A 22,569-nucleotide genomic window follows, 5' to 3' on the forward strand; every position below is an offset into this window, starting at 1 on the left:
TAAAAAAGTATTTGTTTAATACCACAAAAAGTACGAATAAATATCTTGTTTAATCAAAAAAATATTATCCAAGTTTATTTAACTCCAATCCATTTAATAAATCATTTCTTCAGTTGGATAATTACACATTATCAAAAATAGGTCAAAACGACTCGTTCTCGGTTAGCATTATTTTTATTATTCAAACATTTCTTGTTTCATGATGATCTCACTGATTTCGCCAAAAATAGGCAACTTCAGAGATAAGGAAACTTCCATTGTTCCTTTTATCTGAATTTCTCATTATTAATGGAGCACCAAATCCCTGAATATGATTCAATCGCCAGATACTAGATACTCAGTACTGCGATATCAATCCGTTTATCAGTCAATTTATATAAAAGGATGAATCGAGTGAAATATCACGGCAAAGTTACCCGATTTTTATCGAATATAGTTTGACGATTGTAACGACATAGATCATCATTAATAATTCAGGAAAGAACTTACTTAGTGACATTCACCCATCGAAAATAATTAACTGTTATTGTCCGTCGTTTAAGACAAATTGTTACTTTTCCTTTTAAAAATGCAAAGTTTCAATGCACATACAATTCTTATTATAGCCGTGATCAATATACCCCAAATATTGGGTCACGGTATGCTAATGGAGCCGGTGAATCGACTCAGCGCATGGAGATTGGATTTTAATACTCCAGTTAATTACGACGATAATGGTAATTTCTGCGGTGGATGGGCGGTAAGTTGAATGTACAGAGACAATTGCATTGCCCCCAGAACTATTTTCCGTTGATGTGTTGTATCATTTAATAGTTCGGGTTTGTTTCACAAATCATCGATCTCTCCGCAAATTCAAGTCTGATTACTGGCGATAATCTAGTTATTGCCACTAGAGTCTTATTAGCTATTTAATGGCATCTGAATAACAGTATTTTCTTCGGAATTTATGTAATTAATGCACTAAGGGGATGGATAATATGATTTTTAATGCTTTTTAACAAATTTTGTGCAGTGGTATGAACCCGATCGAAAATCGTAGCAGAAGAAAACAGCGAGTTTGGTATTTCTAGTGAACTTTCTATTAGTTTCTATTTTTCTGTTTATATTAATGCTATGTTAATAAATATTCCATAGAACAAGTCCATCAAATCTGATTTTCATAGGACCTTTATCTTATTTTTTACAAAAATAATTATCAAGTTAAATCATTTCATTTTTATCATTTATTATTTCGTTTTCAATAGAAGCAACAGTGACTTTTGATTATTTTTAATATTTTACCGCGGAAAAAAATAACTAGCTAATTAAATAACTACTACTCAATATAAATTTTTATCAATTTGGGATTACAACTGTGGATTAAAACAATAAATTGGTCAAATTATGAATGAAAAAAAAAAACTTTTTTTTTCGAATAAAATTCGTCCATTGGAAAATCCTGATTCCATTTAATTTTGCATATTTTTGATACTGTCATATTCCTGTGTGTGTGGATGATTCGATGGCTTATAATTATGTAAAAATATCGAGGCTAACATGTTGTAGGAACACGTCAGATTGAATGATCTTCACTGAAATTAATTTATTTCTCCCCAGGTTCAGCATCAAATCAATGATGGTAACTGTGGTCCGTGTGGAGATTCTTATTCAGATGTTCAGCCCAGGAGCAGCGAAAATGGCGGAGTCTATGGAACTGGAACAATTGTCCGAAAGTAATGATTAACAATTAATTTTTCAAAATGAAAAAAATATTTGTAGTGCAGGGGATATTATTTCCAGTGAAAGGAATTATAATTATAAAAAAACTTTTATAAAATTATGTCGCCATTTGCAGCTCGCAGGGCAGTAGTTGAATGAAAATTACGCGAATGTTTCATATTTCCTGAGTGGAAACAAAAATTTGGTGAAACTTACGAAGGATGCGATAAAAAGAATGTAACGCTCCGTACAAATTACGTCCCTCGGCGCGTAGTATTTACGGTGCGTTCACGAAGAGAAAAATTCTTTAAAAATTACGTGCTTATTCCGTAATCTGCCAGTCAAAACAGTACACGAAAAAAGTTATTATTTTTGCTAAATATCCATCTACTTCAGAGAAGTATTTATTTTTTTGTATGTCGGGGGAATTTTTTGCGAGGGAATGTGAGGGTAATTTTTGTGGGAAGGATTTTGTCCGGGAAATTTTAGATTGGGGGGATAAATCCAGTTACCTTATAATAAAAAGAGCGCGGTGTATCATTTACGGAGCGCTCCACACACAGGGAAGAATTCTATAAAAATGACGTGCCTATTCCGTAATCTACCAGTCGATCACCACAGTATTCCGTAAAAATTACGGAACAGTAACGCAGTTTTTTACTGAACGTTCCATACTCTTTCTGGAATGTTTTGAATTTTTTGGAAAAGGGCGTAACTGTTCGGTAATCTTCAGCAAATATTGTTTTGACTACCAGATGACGAAACAAGCACGTAATTTTTGAAGAATTTTCCTCTCTGTGATCTCTACTTTTTGTTCTTTCCAAGTTCTAGGTAATTTTTACTGATTATTTTTCCCACCCAAATTTCAGCCAATAGAATTGCACCATTTGTTGATATTTTGTATAGCCTACCTCGAATATCAGCGATTATTTTTCCCATCCAAATCTTGGCCAATAGGATTGCACCATTCGACGTTATTTTGTATAGTCAACACGGTATTTCAGCGGATATTCTTGGAAATTTCACTGGAAATTTTGCATGTTGATATATATAAAAAAAAACAAATGTTGAAGTAACCCTCAATTGTATCTGACAGATTAAATGGCAATTCGTTGAAAATTATGTCTCATGGTGCAATTCTATCGGCCAAGATTTGGATGCAAAAAATAATCCCCCGAATACCACTCGAACTTCGAAATTATCTGATATTTCCCTCAAGGTTCCCTGCAAACAAATAAGCTCGTCAAGTTTTCCAGAAAAATCACTCGCGCTTCGCGCTCGTGATTTTTAAACTGGAAAACTTGACACGTTCATTTGTTTGCAACGAACCTATCGGGAAATATCCGATAATTTCGGAGCTCTTGTGGTATTACATGCGATAATTTTTTGAATATTTTGGTAAACAAACGACACTTAACCAAATAAACCTCTTTTCATGTCATGGCACAATTCTCTTGGCCGAAATTTGGATAGGAAAAATAATCCCCTGAATACCACTCGAGCTTCAAAATTATAGAATATTTCCCTCTAGGTTCCCTGCATACAAATGAAGTCGTCAAGTTTTTCAGGAAAAATCACTCGTGCTTCGCACTCGTGATTTTTTAGCCTGAAAAACTTGACTCCTTCATTTGTTTGCAACGAATCTATCGGGAAATATTCGATAATTTTGAACCACTTGTGGTATTATATGTGAATATTGCTCTCCATTTGAGGTAAATTTCCAATTTTTATATCCTATCAGAGTTCCACTACACACAGGGAAATATTCAGTAAAAATTACGGAACTGAAGTCGACTAAGGGATTACAAACTTAACTAAGAAAATTTACGTGTTAACATCACAATTTTTCACAGAAAAATTCGATAAAAATTTCGAATTTATACTAAAAAATCCCGTAACAGTTCCATAATATATTGCTTCACTAGAAGAACCCAAGAAGGAAAGAAATCTAAAATCGTACTGAGACTTATTCAAGCCAACAGAAGATTAATCCACTAACGAAGTGGTAAAACGAAACAAGTCACTTTTCACCATCAACCGATTTTTCGTGAATATTTCGAAGTCTAGGAAAGATGGCGAAATTTTCCTCATGAACTTTTTTGTGAAGACAATTGAGTACTCCAACAAATGTCATGACCAAAATTGCGCAATCGCTCTTAGATTCGGAGATATGACTCAAAAACTCAACGTAGTGAGGAGTTCACTTATATCTTATTTCATCACTTTGTTATTGAATTTTTAATTATTTTCAATGTGAACTGCAGCAGTAATTACTAATAACTAATTCCATGTTTTCTCATAATTTGTTAATAGTTACACCGAGGGTCAAGCCTTCACAGCAATCGTCCGGATAACAGCGAATCATCGAGGCTACTTCACCTTTGCCCTGTGCCCATTGTACTACCCAAGTGACATTGAAACTGAAGAGTGTTTTGATAATTACCCAATTTTGACAGCGGACGGCCAATCGACATACTTTTTACTCCGTTACGATAACGATGATTATGCCATTGACTTGGTACTACCCGAGGGCCTGACGTGCGATCATTGTGCTCTCAGATGGCACTACACAACTGGAAATAATTGGGGTATGTGTGCGGATGGAAGAGGAGCGCTTGGATGTGGAAGACAGGAAAATTTCAGGACATGCTCCGACGTTGCCATCTATAGCAGATAATTGATCTGGTTATTTTCATAACAAGTAAATCTGTATTTATGCAGTTAGATGCCACTCAAATCAATGACATCGATGTCCTAATAGAAATCATCGAAATCTCATAATTTAAAAATTCTAAACTAATTTTAGTTCTGAGACCTATCGCTATTTAATTATGCAGTTGCACAGAGAAAAAAATTCGGTAATTAATTAATTATGATGGGATTTATCCTACAAAAAATGATTAATCTAAAAATCAAAGTGGCCTATTTTTATTAAAAAATATTCATTCAATTCCTCAATTTTAGTGAGTCTTTGCAGCTGAAACTTTGCATTTTGTAAGCGTACAAATAATTCAAAAAGATCCATTTCATCCTCCACCCCCACCTCTGCTGTGAGGACCATAGTCTGATATGATAGAAAATCAAATAAAACTTGGTCAAAAAAAATGGGGCGGTTAGAACACGAGGGCTCACGTTATTGATTACTTCTCCGAAAGCCCCAAATTTGTAAGGTTTTAAATCTGCCAGTTTCATTGTTTAAACGGGGGTTTCGCAAAAGACAACTGCACATGGGCAGGTTTTTTTCCTCATTTGAGGTTTTCACTCTTCACCCGGTGAATGTGGTGCAGCCAGTGGGGACGAGTCTAAAAGAAGAAATCGTAAAAATTCAAAAGGGTGTATGAAAGAGAAAAAATGCAGAACTGCGGTTCGCCAAATTTAAGCCGGCGAAATGTTTTTTTTTCCTTTATTGAGACTCAATTCTTCCAGTTTTATCGGATTAGTTTCTTCTTTGTTGAGATTCCATAATGAATGGTTAAACAGAATTATGCAAATAAATTCATGGAAAAATACTTCTTTTCTCACCATACCCTCCCCCGTAATCTCCATCATCATTCCAGTTAGTGGTAGTGTTGAATCCCATCCTCGAGGCGTTTTTCTGGTTCACAGGCTCCATCAGCATTCCGTGACCCAGAATCTCGGCACAAATTGGCCACTACAATCACGCCAACAAGCAACAATTTACCCATTCTTGCCAGCGTTACCTACTGTTTTCAACTTGAATGATCAATTTGATGTTCATGAACATCCGGAGTGGAAAGAAATCTTTAAACACTGAATTCTGAGGAGTTAAGTGAATTCAATGGAGCAAAGTTAATGCACCTCAGATATTTTTTTATAAAATTGCAGCGATGCAATAACTTAATATTATGTCGCGGTTGTTTGTTCGTAGAGGGAAAAAAATAGAATCAAATTGTAAGGTTATGTTGGTGTTGGAAAATTAGAACACAACTCTTCTTTTTATCTTCAAAAATCACTCGACAAGGTTTATGATGTGCTTGAAAGAGTCTCCAGAAAAGGACTAACTTATGATCTATTGTGCTCCGAACTTGAGAGCATTGTCATCCTTACCACATGTGGTATTCAAAGGAAACTCTGCCCTCTGCAGTCACAAACGTTTTCTTGTTTTTTCCCTTAGTAAAGGTTTTTCATATAGTAAGAAATTAGTCTCTGGACACCGGTCTTCTAGGTCAGTCGTGCCTTCCTCCTGCCAGTAATAAAGAGTTCTAATAAAATTAATTGATTGCATTGCTATATTTATTTATATACTTTTATCCACATCCCAATAGTTGATTTTCGGGGATTTCCCCGGGTACAAAATTCACTCTTTGTAAGTACAATTACGAGATTTCCCTTGGTTGTAAAATGACCACAGTTCTTCCTGAGTTTTTATAACATTTGGATATTTCCAAAATACATCTGCTGACCAGAAGGGGTCGTAGAAAGGAAATATTTCAGGGGGTGGATTACATTACCCCTTCCAGGGCAACGGAGTCTAACTTGTAATACATCTTCAGTCTCTTGTAGATATTCATTGTGTGAAGTGCCTTCTGTCTGTCAAGTCTTAGAGATATTTAAAATTAAAATCATTTCTGAAAGTTAACAAATGCGTTTGCTCATTTAATAGCATAATGCAATCGAATAAAATAAGAAACTTGCGACTTCCCTGGAAAGAGTTGGGGTAGTTGAAGATAGTTGAAGTTCACGACCTAGACTACCTTCTATGGTACTCTCCGAAGTATACTAAACAACGGTCGGACCTCTTCCAAAAACTGGGCAAAACGAACTGCATCAAGTCTTACACAACAAAAAAATTTACCAACGCAATGACCATATGTTCCTAGAGGAAATTTGCTGATTTAAAAAAAATGCGAATTCCAAATCTAATAAATTATCTATTGTAGGGAAATTAAATATGGACGGAAAAGTAATGTAATAGAATGAGAGTGTAAATAACCTGCATTATAGGTTCCATCACTATAAATAAATTTTTTTTAAATGATAGGAAAAGCTCACGTTCTAAAATTTTAGTGCGATTGTAACACAAAAATTCCCGGAATTCATTACGGACAACTCAAACCATTTTTTTGCAGTTTCCACGGACGGAAATAGTTCAATAAAACTTGTGCGAAAGTTCCGTAATTCTGATGTGAGACCAAGGGTCCGATAAAAATTACGGAGGGTTCAATAAAAAGTGCAGAACGCTCCGTAAAAATTATGTAATTCACTGCGGATGATGTACCGAGTGTTCTGAACTTTCTCGCTCGTTTCCTGGAATTCTCGAATTTCATTGAATACCGTTTTGTTTTCATTGAACTTATTCTCTTCTTAGGGAGAGAAATATTCGGTAAAAATGGTGTAGAAGGTCAGTGAATTCATTGTAGCATTCAGTGGAAATTATATAAATAAAAATTAGGAAGAACTTAGTTTCCTAATAAGGTTTTAGGACTTATTCCTCTATGTTGAAATCCTCCGCACAAAACTCCCTTGACAAACTCTCCCACCCAGAAATTTCTCCCAAAATCACCGAAAAAACTTTCTCAAACAGAAATTTCTCTCAACATCATCCCAAAAGAAAATTTTCAAAATACAGAACTCGTAGTATCGTGACTGAGGAACAACTAAAGCACAAAATGAAATAACTAAAAAGAGATTATGGATTATTATGGAAGACACAAAAAACAAGATCAAATGAATGTGCATTAATAATACAAAAAAATCACAATTACAAATGAAATAATTCAAGGGGAGTACAAGTTCGTCACATGTAGGACGGGAAATTTATACAGCGTTCCACATTTTATGACGTCACAGGAAATTATTGAGTGGGCTTTTGGGCGTGATAGGAACCGGCGTATTTTTCAAGCAGATGATTTTGACAAAAAATATTTTTAGCCGGGTGATTATGTCGGGCGACTTTTTTGCCAGGGAACGTGAGGGAGATTTTTGTGGGAAGGATTTTGCGGGGCACATTTTGCCCGGGAAATTTTGGATTGGGAGGATAAGTCCAGTTACTTTATAATAAAAAAGGCGCGATGTATCATTTACGGAGCGTTCCACACACAAGGAACAATTCTATAAAAATAACGTGCCTATTCCGTAATTTGTCAGTCAAAACAATATTTGATAAAAATTACGGAACAGTTCCCAGGCAAGAATCGCCAAGATTCACGCCCGGGCCAACTGTGAATTAGGTCCGGCAGATCAAGCTTTGGTAATCCTAGACTCCACCAGCTTGCGCCGAGCTAGATTCCAAGCTTGTGCCAAGCCTGGGAAAAGTCTGGTTCATTCAGCTTTGGTTCATATCCTCTCGATCAGTCCTGAGCCCAGACTGACGAACTGCCTAAAATTTATTTCTTTTTAACTATGCCGATTGTACTTACAGGTGAAACCAAAGGGTGGTAATGTCCTATGCTATTGTGCCTAATTGTTAACCCCCTATTGTTACATAAGTGTAAAGTAAGTTTAAAGTAATGCCACAGGGTATCTGGTTCATTTGTAATTTATCTGGATATGTTCAGTACTATAAACTGTTTAAATAAAGCCTAAGCATTTTTTGGAATGTAACGTGGGCCTGGCCCCACGTTACATTCCAATGCTCATCCACTATTGATCCAGGCTTGAATGCCAAGCCTGATCCAAGCTTACCTAGTCTTGGGAATAGCTTGGGTAAAGCTTGGGCCATTGGTGCTTTCCTACCTAGGTATTAACAAAATAAATAAATCCCTCACCCACCCGACTATTTCCAAAAAATATTTTTCTTCCTCATGCTGCAGAACCTTCAGCCCTTTCCCAAGGACTGTCAGGGCACCCTGCAACGCCCCTCCCTGTCACTAAAAATTAGTACGAAAATTCACAGTGCAGTTTCTCCCAAAGTCCCTCCAAATACTCCTAATTACAATTTTCATTAATATCCCCGAGTTCACGCTCCCTCAATTATTCAACCCACAGAAATAAAACCCCATCTGTTGGTACCTACAGCAAAACCTCTCCCTTTCTCACCCCCCCAAAAAAAGAAAAACAATTGGAAGCCGGAGGTGGCTGCATGCTGGACAATTTACGAGCATCCGGTCTCAGTTGTTGCCAAAATCGTTCCCTTCAAAACGAGGTGCATGGGGAAGAGTCAAAAACGCCGGAAGTTGAAGGTGCGACTGAGGTAGACAGACAGTCACGTCTGGTTTAAACGACTGAGACAGAAAATTCGTCTCGACGATCGATAAACTATTCTCCGTAATTTTATTACATCAAGAGGAGAGAGTAGCGCGGGATGATGACTTGGTTGGGGCATAGGCAGGCTGAGGAAAACGGAATTACCGTTAATTGCAATTACGATGGGTGGAAGAGGAGGGGGGAGGAGGTACCTATGGGCATATCGAAAATTTCATGCCCAACGGAGCGTTTGTAGATCGGGCCGCGTCAACCTAATGTCGGCTGCCATCTGCTTCCACTTGCTTTGGGGGTGGCTATTACCTTGTGAGATGTTGGAAGGGGTGAGGGGGTGGTGGGAGGCAATGTTTTGTGGCTGGAGTATAATGTCTAGAGACTTTGTCAGGTATATTGTGGGTTAACGATTCAATACAGTCAAAGGAGAAGTGTAATTAGGTGGATTTTGATGTTTTTGGCGATGGGGAAGGGGGTGGACAAGTTGGGGAAAGTTAGTCGGAGACTTTGGGGGATTTCAGAGGCTCAGAAAGTGATGGGGAGTTGGTTCAAAGTTGAATGGTATTGGAGTTTTTGAGGAGTGAGACGAGAGGGAAATAGGATTTTTCCTCCTGAATGCGTCCTCGTAGGGGCGGCTGGTGTGGGGGTAGAAATATTAATTATCGATACCCTTTATGAGTGTTTCGGTTTGCGAATCAAAGGATTTTCTTTTGATGGATATTTTTGGGAAGTCTGAGAGCTTGTAAATAGAGATAGAAGTAACAAGTGTGGGGAGAGATAAATTCTTTAAAGATCACCTGCCTGTTCGATAATCTATACGGAGAGAAAAATTCTTTGAAAATTACGTGTTTGTTCCATAATCTGCCAGTCAACACAGCATTCTGTAAAAATTACGGAACAGTAACGCATTTTTCACTGAACGTACCATACCTTTTCTTTTGAACGTCCTGCACTTTTTCCTGAACGTTCGCTGAAAAAGTGTGTATCCCAGGTAGGCAATCACCAATGGCCCAGGCTTCACCGAAGCTATTCCCAAGACTAGGTAAGCTTAGATCAGGCTTGGCATCCAAGCCTGGATCAATAGTGGATGAGCATTGGAATGTAACGTGGGGCCAGGCCCACGTTACATTCCAAAAAATGCTTAGGCTTTATTTAAACAGTTTATAGTACTGAACATATCCAGATAAATTACAAATAAACCAGATACCCTGCGCCATTCGAAAACTTACTTTACACTTATGTAACAATAGGGGGTTAACAATTAGGCATAATACCATAGGTCATTACCACCCTTTGGTTTCACGTATAAGTAAAATCAGCATGCCGCCTTGTTGAAAAGAAAGATAATTTCAGGCAGTTCGTCAGTGGGGCTCAGGACTGGTCGAGAGGATATGAACCAAGGCTGAATGAACCAGACTTTTCCCAGGCTTGGCACAAGCTTGGACTCTAGCTTGGCGCAAGCTGGTGGAGTCTAGGATTACCAAAGCTTGGTCAGCCGGACCTAATTCACGGTTGGCTCGGGCGTGAAGCTTGGCGATTCCTATCTGGGTACTGTACTGAGAATAAAATTTAGTAAAAAGGACGATTAGGTCTGCTCCATAGGGCCAATAGAATAGTTGATTGATGAAACGAAATATGGAGGTTCATTTAGGGGACTACGGGATTGAACTCGATGGGTCGATTATTGATTCTGAGAGGTCCGAATATGAAACTCCATATTCTCTGGATATTTTTTATTCATTTTTGACGAAATGCGTGGCAAGTTTCTGCAAGAAGCTGCAAGTGGCTATTGCCCGGGGGCATTCGCCAAGTATTTACATATTATATACTATCGTATATAATGATCTCCTCCAATTTAATTTCACGTCTAGATCTTTATTCACTTTTTAACATTTACTTTCTAGTGAAAGACTCGATATAATTCTCGCTAGGTTGATAATCCAACGTGGTTTGCTCGAGAATCACATGGTGACAGTTCGGGTTGACGTCAAAAGTGATGCTACCAATACACGATAACTGATGTAAGTAAGAACAGAAAAAAAAAATTACTTTGTTTTACTAAGTGACGATAAAAAAAGTATCAAAGGTGTTTACAAGTTTGCTCGTGTGACGCGATATTCCGTGCATATTTCACCGAATATTAATTGTTATTTGAATGTATCGCCTTTCGTTGATCTGAAAATTATTGTAGATGATATCAATGGAATCGCATGCAATAATATATGGTTAATGGAATAATGATCCACTTTCAGAGGAATATTTATTGGAAATGGGTTATTTGAAATAATAATTCTGGATATAATTCAAACTATTTCTCGACTTTATTACGTAACTCAAATAATTGTGCTTGAAAGACACATCCGCTCTGTGCCGATTCCTTAAAGGAACTAACTAGATTTACAAAGGGAAACAACATCTTGGACCTTTTAGTCCACATATTTAGAATCAAACCTCACACTTCTCAGAATTCCAGTCCACGAAAATGTTTTTCCCATTTAAAGTATAAACACTCAGAAGAGAATGAGGTTGATTTTTGCTTTCTATTTATTTATTTCATGAAAAATCTAACAATATTTAATTACCTTGGGAATTCACTGTGAAAAGTCAAAACTCACCGGTTGAAACAATAGAATTATATTTTGATGCGAAAGAATATGCATTGAATAATCATCATTAAGTTTGAATAATGCTCATTATACATTAATAGAATTAATTCATTATTACAAATAAATGGATTTTCGATGCTGCCAAAGGTCCACTGGATTCGATGAAATGTTCATTCGTTAATCGTTAACGAATGTTTATTTGATCAACTTATTTAACTTGACGTTCGGCAGCCAAGTCTGCCATTCGTTAACTATTAACCAATATTCATATTTATATTCAACTCTGCTATACGTTAATAGTTAACCGCTTTCGTTTGAAATAAATAAATTGTTCTGTCAGTGAATCGTTCTAGAAGATTGTTCTGTTAATTATAAAGTTGAGCGACGTTTTTCAAAGATTAAGAACATTAAAAAAAGCCAGTGAAATTCTCCATCTGGAAAATCTGAAATGAAAAAAAATCATTAACAGCGTCCATTCGAGGTCATGCGCAACATAGTCAAATCGTCATCTTCAAGAGCACTCAGAATGTCATAATTGAAACCTAATTAGGCTCCCCTAGTTTTCTAATGAAAAGTAAATCTAGGCAAACGTGAATTTTCATATAATATTGCGCACAGAAACCTTTCTGTTGGTTGAAGATCAGAAATCTTCAGAAGAATCATGGAAAAATCATCGGAAGATCTCTCTCGTCGCCAGAAAAAATTCTTTGGCAGATCTTCAAAAGACCAGTTTTATTTGGAAATATATTCAGAAAACAGCTTTTTAATGATATTTTCCAAATAAAATTCAGAACATTTACAAAAGAAAATGTATTCAGAGTGCATGGTATGTCTGTCTATAGCAGTGTTTAGTCGATGTCAGTATTTTATAGTTTTTTTCAGAACAGTGTTGAAATATTTAGAATAGTTTTAATAAACAAAAAGAGAGAAGGAAAAGAAAGAAATGAGTGAACAAGGGCCTTTTGTCAAATGGGCCCAGAGTGTGAAAACTTTGGTCACCAAGTGTTAGTTCCTCTGGAGACATCATAGGAGGAAGATATACCTTCTGCGTGCGATAATAAAGAATTAAAGTTTATAGACAAATCGTTTGATATTATTCAGTAAATCCCTATTCCTAATCCAATAAAATGTCTCTCAAAGAATTCTTTTGGATCAACAGGAAGATCTTACGAGGATTCGTCTAAAGAATTCTGGAAGACCGTTGATAGACAATATTTTTTCTCCACTGGATTTTCTAATATTAACACCCAAAATCTGTGAAATTGATTGAATTATAACATCGATAATAATTTGTTGTTGTAATTGTTTACATCGGTGCATTTTTACGATGTGGTATCAATGCAATGAGTGGTTCAATGTTCTATTTTATGGTTCAATTTTCACGTTGAATTATGTATTGGTACAAATTGAGAATTGAAGAATGGGGAACAGAAAATATTTTATTCAGAAAAAATGCCAGGAACATCGTTAGATAAAAAGTACTCAATAATGTTGTTTCATCCTTCAATTTCCCTCGAGATATTTTCTTTATGAATGGAAATAAAAGAGAAATGTTGAAATGATAATAAAGTCTGGATGTCGGTCACTGGGGCCACCCAATCTCTTCCCAGTCCAGAAACTGGTGATCGGCAACATTGGCCGCTTAGCATCATCCTTTTCCACTTGGCTCTCGCACGAATTCACCCGTAAACCCCTAGGAATGTCGAGGAGCTGTGGGAGGGGTCTGAGAATGGGTTCCCTTCCTCTTTTTTTTGGAAGGGGAGCTCGGAAACTAAACCACTATCTGGAAGTGCATTCACCTCGGATTTAAGGAATTCTGTGGCACAAGGTCATTAGCCAATTCCCTTCCTAGCAGTTTAAAGGGTCGTTAGGGGGTTAATTAACACTTGCTCATTTATTCACTTTGCGAAAATGCCCATCATCATCTGTCAAAATTCTTCGTTTTTTTTTCACACACGAAAAAAAAGCAGAAAAACTTTTTTTTATATTATGAACAAACTTACGATAGATAGAATATTCATTCAACTGATTGTCTTCTCATTGGATTAGGCATAGGGATTGTCTCAATAATATAAAAACGATTTAACTATCAACTTTAATTATTTATTATCGCACGCAGAAGGTATATCTTTCTGGTATGATGTCTCCAGATCGACTGACTCTTAGTGACCAAAGATTTCACACTCTAGACCCACATTTGACGAAAGACCCTTGTTTATTCATTACTTTCTGTTTCTTGTTTGGTCCTTTTTATTAGCAACATTCTAAACATTTCGGTACTGTTTGGCGACAAAGTATAAAAACTATAACATACTGAGATGGACTGAAAACAGCTATTGACAGATGATTCATTTTTCTCCACATATATCGAGCACTCTCAATGTTTCAAAATTAATTCAAAATTTGTTATGTTTGTGCTGATATGATGCATTATGGAAACAACCGTGATTCAAATCTCTGTCAGAATTATTTCCATATAAAATATATTCACATAATAATATCTTTATTACATTGAAAGACGTCTATAAACCTGAAATCCCCCGGAAATTCCACCTCTTTCATGATCGTAACCATAAAAACTCAATCTCACCTCACGAAAACCCTAATTCTTCTCCTTTTATCACCGATTTTTACGAATGTGAAAATTTTAATAACATTGTTTTTATCCGAATACACGAATGACCTAGTTTGGTATTTGAATTCATTGACAAAAATCATTTAAACGTTAAACCAATATGTTTATGACTTTGAATTTATTGAACACCAGGTGTTTCATTCATCGAATCTATTGAATTTAATCAACGTTTTATTGGAAAATTCGGAAATTGGGCATGAAGGTGATAACATTTAATAACTGAAGCGTGAGTTAGATCTGTTACCCAAGAATTAAGTGTCAATTCCTTCCGGAAGAATTGTTCTTCTTTTCATTACCAGTACAACGACTAATTTATATGTGTGTACATGTATATGTGTCTCTCCGATATAATTTTATCACAATAACAAAACAAATCAAATCAAGTAAATATTTGTTCCAATCGATGAAATGTACACTACAAATATCCGTTTTCATGTTGTACGGACCGAGTTCGAAAACTCATTCCGATGCGATTTCTAGAGTTACAGAATTATTTTTTTTAATTTGGTCCTTTGCTTCGCAATATTGGCGCAAAGTAGGCGTCACATTGGCACGGTGGTTCTATGGCAGTCTCATGAAGGTCTTGTGGTGTTATTAGATGGTCACACAGCAATTATATTTGTGTTTTGTGAGAGATTTATGGGGTCTAATACTGATATATGTATAGAGATTCTTTCATACATATATAAGGAGGGAAATTTCTATAGCGATCCACATGTTGTGACATCACAAAAAATTAATTTTATAAGAAAATTTTACTGGAAAAATGGACTGGCCAGACCGAGATATTAATCACATAACTACTGTGATAGATTAGGAAGTTAAAATTAAAATATTAATGTAACGAAGAACGGCTAATTGGGAGCTACATGCCTGGATACCGAGAGCAGCGGGATGTTATTGTTTTACTTTTCACAAGTATCCTACTTACTACAATTTAATACTTTATTTTATATGCGGAAACCAAAGATAAAAGGTCAAGTATGTTCGTGCATGCCGAATTTTAATAAAAACTAGAGATAATCGCGGGCGTGTTTTATGGTATGTGATGGAAGAAAAAGGAGTATAGAATGGTTTTTAGATTAAATAAAATTTTTTGGTCAATGAAATGACGTATTCAAAAATATGCGCATGTTTCATCGAATATGTATTTTAAGCATTAAATGCAGCATTCAATAAAATTTATGATAATTGTAAAAGATTTTGATTATAAGTAAGGTGGATTTTATTGAATGATCAGTTTAGTGGATAATATATATATTATTTCATTATATTTATATTATGTGATACTTTAGTGAAATAGAATGGTAACACAAAACTTTACTAAAAATAGACGCACGACTATGAGAATTAGGCAGTTATTGAATTATGATAAAACCTAAAAACAGTAGATTTTTTCATGTCCAGGGTTTATAGGGATCAGATAATTTACATGCAACATGAAAAATAATAAGCTATCAGCAATTCTCAAATGCGAGCAAACAGAATTGAACTGCAAGGAGCTTTCCAATTCAATTTAAACTGCCAAAATTGAAAATTTAATCGACACGGTGAGGGAAATTTTAGAAAAATTTCCAACATGGCATTCTCATAACAGCTTACGACATTTGTAAAGCTTAAATGTCCTGAAAACTCTTGTCACACAATCACAAGCATAAAAATTCAATCTCGCCCCTCGAAAAACCTAATTCCTCTCGTCTTTATTTACTATTCATATTCAATCTCTCGGCAGAATCTCCCCATTGAATGCGTGAAATCACATGTATACCTTCCGCATTGAAAGTCATATATGTTTGTTGTATACATCCTGACGGAGCATTGAGTTTTGAATTGAAAGAAGGGGGTCATGGGGCGCGGGTATAGTTAAGAACTCCAACGCAGTTGGTGGTGTGTAGAAAGGTACACGAATACATAACGCTGGAAAGTCCTCTTTCATCTCTCTCTCTCTCTCTCTTTGGCTGAACCGCGCCGTCGCTCGACTGGGCCTCGGCCACGATGCCACCACGCTGCCTCCGTCCTCAGTCCATTCCACGACGTCGATCCAAAACCTACTCCAGCTACTGGAGCAAACTCCGGCCCGCGCTTCATACAAAAACCCCAGCAATCGCATACTCAAATACTCACAGTTGAAAACATTTTTTTTCCAGTTATATTCGTGACGCGGGTGAATCGGACGCGAGTTTGTGGTTTGATAGGAGGGATTGTGGTAAGTTTTAACAATTGATATTGTTGGAGTTGAGGAGGAAGTGTATCGACAGGTATTGGATATTGATAGGAGCATTGTGGAGCTTTGATGCTTTTGGATGACAGGTATTTAATTACTGGGAAATTTCAAATTTTGATAAGAGAGGAATGGACATGACGGCTGTGAAAGGCATCACATATGAAAAATTCCACGTTTAACAATATAATGTTGCGCTTTTTTGGACCTTTTGTATTGTCAATGAGATCGTATATGAGTGTGTAATGCTACATATATATATGAAAAATTTTGATTGATGTTAAAACCGTCGTATGATTTTGAGGTGAAAGACTTGCGATTAGCCGGTTGCATGGCATATTGTTAAATTTTTGGGGATTTCCCCAAATACAAAACTCACTCTTTCTTCTCTGAAAAATATGTTCCAGAAATTTATGGTGGTAGGGCCCCGAATGTATGAAAAAAAAAAAGGGGAAACGTTTTTATTACCCGCCTTGCTTAGCAACATTTGGCGACCAGAAGTGGCCATGGGGCTATAACATAAAAACCTTTTCGGGGGTGGAAATGTTCTGGTCCATGAGGCCCAAAATCCTATCTTTAAGTTTAGTCTATCGTTAGAATCTCTAGAAGAACGTACCTCCTGACATAAGTAGAGTCAAAAATATATAGATTAAATATAAAGTGTTCAAAAGAAACCACAGTGTTCCTTATTTCAATCCCATAATTTATGATACCATAATTTTAAATTTATGATGTCTGAAGTTTATAAAGTTGCACGCGCGTAAGAAGTGCGCGCCCATTTCTAGTTAAACATGAAAATTTGGCACATTTACTGGACATTTCTATTGGAAATCCGTGGAAAGTTCTAGCTGAATTTTTCATTTGGTAGTTTCTCCGCTGTATTTCGTTTTGCATTATAAAATGCAAATAAAGCAACGCGATAGAATGCCTGGCTAACTGTATTTCGATAGAATAGAATTTCAAAGAATATTCATTCAGAGGAATCGAAATCGGGTTACCTTTCTTGTTACATGTGTCATAAAATTTTCCATGAAATTTTAACAAGAATTTTTTAGTTTTCAAAACATTCCACGAAAGAACTTGCCGCGTACCGAATGAAGAGAGCTCGCGTTACACTATATTTTTTTTATTATCGGGAAGTGGGCTTATATTAATAATTTTTTATCAACTATTAATGGTGTTTTTACTGGAAAAACAAAATATGAGGGATGAACTAGTATACAGAAGACAAAAGCATTTATTTAGAGACTATTTCATAAGTCTCCGGTAGTATAGTGGTCCAGTATTTCCGCCTGTCACGCGGACGACCGGGGTTCGATTCCCCGCCGGAGAGTTTTTTTTTTTCTAACTGAAGCCGATATTGTGATTATTACGTGCTCATAATTTTAGAACAAAAAAAATGTAATTAAATGGATATTCTACCTGTTTCCTTTCTTTTTACACATTTCACAATCACCTTAAATGATCGAAAGTACGCTTTTACATGGACTCCACCACTCTATAATCCTTCCCGGTTGTCGGTAACGAAGGTAGCCTACGCTTATTGAGGACATAATTCTATAAGTTAATTTTTAGATCAAGTTATTATTTAGAAAACACAATAATTACAGTATATATACATATAAAAATTAGAATTTGAAAAATATTTCCAAAATGTCACTCAAATACAACTTTTAGTCTATGACTTTCATAAATCTCCGGTAGTATAGTGGTCCAGTATTTCCGCCTGTCACGCGGACGACCGGGGTTCGATTCCCCGCCGGAGAGTTTTTTTTTTTAATAAACAAAGTCATAATGACAATTATCACATGTCCATAATTTTAGTAGAAAAAAATTTTAATTACTGCATGTATCACAATTAAAATAGTATTTTTTACTTCAGCGTCCAGTAAAAGGTGGATCACGCGTATTAAAGCATGTGTTACTGGAAACCAGGAAATTTATAGAATTTTTGGGTTAATTATTCATATGGAATATCTCAATCAATCTTTCATGAAAGTTCAAGAAGAGTTGTTCAGTATTTCAAACCAAATTTCGCGGAAAAATTCACCGCGTATCGTTTGAATAGACGTTGACTTGCACTATATCATTTCATTTATTCGAGTGACTTTTGAAGTGAAACTTCTTTGGGCTGTAATTCCAATATCGTATGTAACGAAAAAACGACAGGAAAAGGGAGGGAATGGCGCGCGGGGGGGAGCAGCAGTCGGACGGAAAGAGACATGGAAGAAAAACGAAAACGCGATAGATTCGGAGTAGGAACATGGCTCATTTTGTTAATATGATGAACAATACTAATGAAACCTTTTTATTAATATCGGGATAGTTCACTAGGAATTACCAATCCAGTGGCATCAAATGCTTTTTACACATTTGAAAATCATGAAATCTCCGGTCTAACTTATCCTTCAGTAAAATTCCCGAATTTTAAGTGGTTCGAAAATGAGAAATTCGTAATTTATTTAAATATATACTCTGATATGAATATTTGAGATCAATTTCCTTGATTTTTCAATGAAATTATTGGAATATGGGTGTAAATGATCAAATTATTTGAGACACAGTGAAATACTTCTTAGAATATTCTTAATTAGCACGAGGAAGGCATGTCTTAACTAGAGGGCCGTTGTCCAGAGACTGAAAACTATATCAAAGGGAAAAGAAAAACAGTTTTATGACTCGAAGAAACATTCAGCATATGTTTAGGATTAAACCGTCTCGAAAGCGGAGTACAACCGATCGTAAATTAGTCCCTTAGTAGAGCTGTCTCCCAGAGAAACAAAAAGAGGTGTCGAGTGATTTTTGTAGGACAATGAAAGTACTGTACTTAAATATTCCAACAGAAATCGTCAATTTCCTGATTTTTGTTCCTAAATTGGCTCCGGTATCACTGTTCCCCGAATTAAAAAATGCATTGACACCAATTTCCTTGTTTTCTGTTCATTTTCAGGGGAATATGGAATAGAAATTGACTATTCTATTTCGTTTTTCCACGAGATTTCCCCGAATTTTCAATGACAAAATGTTCTGAAATCTTCCTGTGTGGCTCAATAAAAATTTCCGAAAATTATCAGTAGTAATACTCCAAGACCTTCAAAATTATCGGATATTTCCCGAAAGTTTCGTTGCGTAGCAACGAGAGGGATAATTTTTGCAGGTTAGAAAACCCTCGCGCGTCGCACTCGTGATTTTTAAACTGAAAAACTTGACACGCTTATGTGTTTGTAGGGAACCTTGAGGGAAATATCAGATAATTTCGAAGTTCGAGTTGTAGTGTATTTTTTAAATTAGAGTTTATGTAAAGTAAAATAGTCTTTTATTATTGAATAGATGATAGTTAACGGTAAGATGTTTTACAATAATCGTTAGGTTTTTAACAAACAATAATTAATATTTTTAAGAGAATAAATGGGAGCTTATGGGTGAAGTGCTCTCGCCTGCGTTGCTGGGCGAACTGCCTGATCTTGTTCCTTGTCAAGATCTTTGACACTGCATGTGTCACCAACAACCGTGTGTTTCGTCATTTGTTTAGACGATCGAGTTCAGACCTGCGTCGCCATGGTCCAGTACCTCTCGTATTTCCATCCTCCAACTCGGTGGTTCCTCGCACAGGCCCGTCTTTGTTCGTTACCCCTAAAGTCTCTAATGACCCCTTGGAAAAATTTCTCCCACATTCGGCCATACTGACCTCATGGTCGACCTCGCCATGAATCCTGTAACATCTAGATAAACACAAAGTAAATTAGTCCTCAGCCTCCAACTACTCATGGATGTGATTTTCAATCAATTCAACCCGACATTGGCAATCTTTGGAGTGATCAATTCCACCTGCCAAGGCCAAGCTGCACCCATTGAATACCATTTCATGCAATAGGATTCAGGAATATTAGTAGCAAGGTTTTATCAAGTCCCAGCCTCTGCCGTAAGGTTCCGATCGTATGAGTTTGACCACCTCTCATTCGCGAAATCCTTCCGACTCGACCATTGATCCAGCCTCTGCCTGAAAGTCCTGACCATATGAGGGCGATCACTCCCTCACACTCGGGCCAACAGACTTGGCCCATATAGCCTTTCCTGAGCGCCTTTAAGGCATCTGCTCTAGGCGAATGCTATCAGAGCACCATTAAGGCAACCGCTCTTGGTTAAATCATAACCATGCAACCCGTGCAGTAGCTTTGCAACGAGTTCAAGCCGAATTGATAAATAAAACTGTCAACTCACCAGTCAGGTCTTTGTGGCATCAAATGTGACCCACCTCCGCATACTATCGACCGCCACCACAGAGCGCTTAAAAGGTGACTTCTTTAAGTCTCGAAGGTCGTGAACCTCATATCGATCATTTGGCAACACCGCTGTCACTTTGAACGGCCCCTTTGCCTTAGCAACTAACTTCTTGCTCGCACCCGTAGCAGGCGGAGCAGCAGCTACCATCACCACGTCGCCTACAGCATACTGGGGTGCCTTGAACCGTCGGGCGTCGAATCTCCGCTTCTGCTCAGCCTGTTCAGCATCTGTTGCGCCTTTCGCTGTCTCCCTCAACTCCTTCAAGTTGACCTGATCCAATACATCTTGAATCTCAGTCAATAGCCTCGCATCTGCATGGCTGCGTGGTTTGAACCCAAACAATAATTGCGTTGGGCTCACTCGAGTGGTCCTGTTGGTACTGCTATTTATTGCACTCTGCACCTTTTTTAGACTAGCATCCCAAAGATCTTCATCTTCTCCGGCACAAGTAGTTGCCAATGAATTGAGCACAACTCGATTCATCCGCTCACACTGACCATTAGCTCGAGGTGTTGCGACAGCATTAAGTACGTGCTTTATACCATACTCTGTACAAAACCTCTTAAAAGCATGGGACGTAAAGGCAGTGCCTCTGTCGCTTATTATACGAGAGGGTACACCAAATATTGCAATTAACTGGTTAAGCGCTTTAAGTACACATTTCGTACTCGTATCACGGACAGCCTCGAGAACACAAAACTTCGTGAAACCGTCAACTATCGTTAGTATTTGAGTATTCTTATTTTTACTCCGTTGGAATGGTCCTACATGATCTAGGTGGATTGTATGGAATGGTATCGCCACCTTCTCAATCGGATGTAAAAGTCCAGGTTTTCTCCCTGAGACAGACTTGTAATAAAGGCAATTCAAACATGAGTTCACATATTTGGAGACAAATTTCCTCATTGACTTGAACCAATAATTTTCGCGAACTTTTTCCAACGTTTTCTCTAAAGCAAAATGTCCCTGATCGTCGTGACAAAGTTTGACTATATTAAATCGGGACATTCGTGGCACTAACCATTTACTTCCGTTCTCTGTTTTCCTGAATACTATTCCGCCTTTCAAATCATATTTTTCAAAATACAGTTTGGTATCAGAACTCATTTCACCACTCTCCAGGATTTTCCTTATAATTTCTATGTCTGGATCTTGCATCTGCGCTACCTTGATCCACTCTGTTTCGGTGATATCCACCGCACAACAATCGATCGGGTTACGGCTTAGATAGTCTACGTGAGCTAACTGGGCGCCAGGACGATAAACAATGTCGAAGTTGTAATCTTGGAGAAATACCCACCACCGCGCGACACGTGGTTGGATATCTTTTTTATTCGCTGTTGCTCGTACCGCGCTGCAATCTGTTACCACCGTAAACTTTATGCCTAAAAGATATACGCGAAATACCCTCAGGGCCTCAACCACTGCTAACGTCTCTAAATCGTATGAATGGTATTTCTGTTCCACGGGTGTCGTCTTTCTACTAAAATACGCGATTACACGCTTAACATTTTCGGCTTTCTGAATTAGAATTGCTCCTAGTCCCAACGCACTGGCATCAGTATGAACTTCGGTTTCACGTTCAGGGTCATAAATAGCGAGCACGGGTCGACTGATTAAAATTTCCTTTATTTCTTTCACGACATTAGATTCCTTTTCCCCCCATGACCAAGTAATATCTTTTCGCAACAAATTCGTTAAAGGTGTCACCTTCTGGGCAAAATGATGAATAAATTTTCGGAAATAACCGGCGAGTCCTAAAAATTGTCTTATTTGTTTTACATTTTGGGGATCTGTAACTTTTGTTACCGCATGGATCTTATGCATTCCGGGTCGCACCCCTTCGATGGAAATTTCCCGACCGAGATAATCGATTTTGTTTTGGAAAAATCTGCACTTTGCCAAATTCAGAGTTAGATTATTTAATTGAAGGAGTTTCATCACTGTTTCCAATTTTGAAAAACCTT

The 22,569-nt window shown here is 37.1% G+C and overlaps 2 protein-coding genes and 2 non-coding genes across 6 annotated transcripts in view; all 4 read left to right on the forward strand.

Annotated features, from left to right (window-relative positions):
- Window positions 1-384: 384 nt before the first annotated feature.
- On the forward strand, window positions 385-5,207 carry LOC135162717 (uncharacterized). The gene is made up of 3 exons (XM_064121478.1): window positions 385-739; window positions 1,597-1,712; window positions 4,012-5,207. The coding sequence occupies exons 1-3, from the start codon at window positions 569-571 to the stop codon at window positions 4,373-4,375; spliced, it is 651 nt and encodes a 216-aa protein (XP_063977548.1). The 5' UTR covers window positions 385-568; the 3' UTR covers window positions 4,376-5,207.
- Window positions 5,208-16,109: 10,902 nt separating this feature from the next.
- LOC135162719 (neurogenic locus notch homolog protein 1) overlaps window positions 16,110-22,569 on the forward strand; it is a 32,686-nt gene continuing 26,226 nt past the window's right edge. For 2 of the 3 annotated variants that reach the window (XR_010299002.1, XM_064121480.1), the window contains exon 1: window positions 16,110-16,303. The gene's annotated coding sequence lies outside the window, so the exon portion shown is untranslated. Of the gene's footprint in view, window positions 16,408-22,569 lie in introns of all 3 variants that reach the window. The other variant, XM_064121481.1, reaches the window with a different exon arrangement.
- On the forward strand, window positions 17,579-17,651 carry Trnad-guc (transfer RNA aspartic acid (anticodon GUC)). Its single transcript has one exon. It is a non-coding gene; the product is annotated as a tRNA-Asp (tRNA).
- Trnad-guc (transfer RNA aspartic acid (anticodon GUC)) lies at window positions 18,013-18,085 on the forward strand. Its single transcript has one exon. It is a non-coding gene; the product is annotated as a tRNA-Asp (tRNA).

The sequence above is a fragment of the Diachasmimorpha longicaudata genome, chromosome 5 (genome assembly GCF_034640455.1).
Source record: "Diachasmimorpha longicaudata isolate KC_UGA_2023 chromosome 5, iyDiaLong2, whole genome shotgun sequence".
NCBI classification, from domain to species: domain Eukaryota; kingdom Metazoa; phylum Arthropoda; class Insecta; order Hymenoptera; family Braconidae; genus Diachasmimorpha; species Diachasmimorpha longicaudata.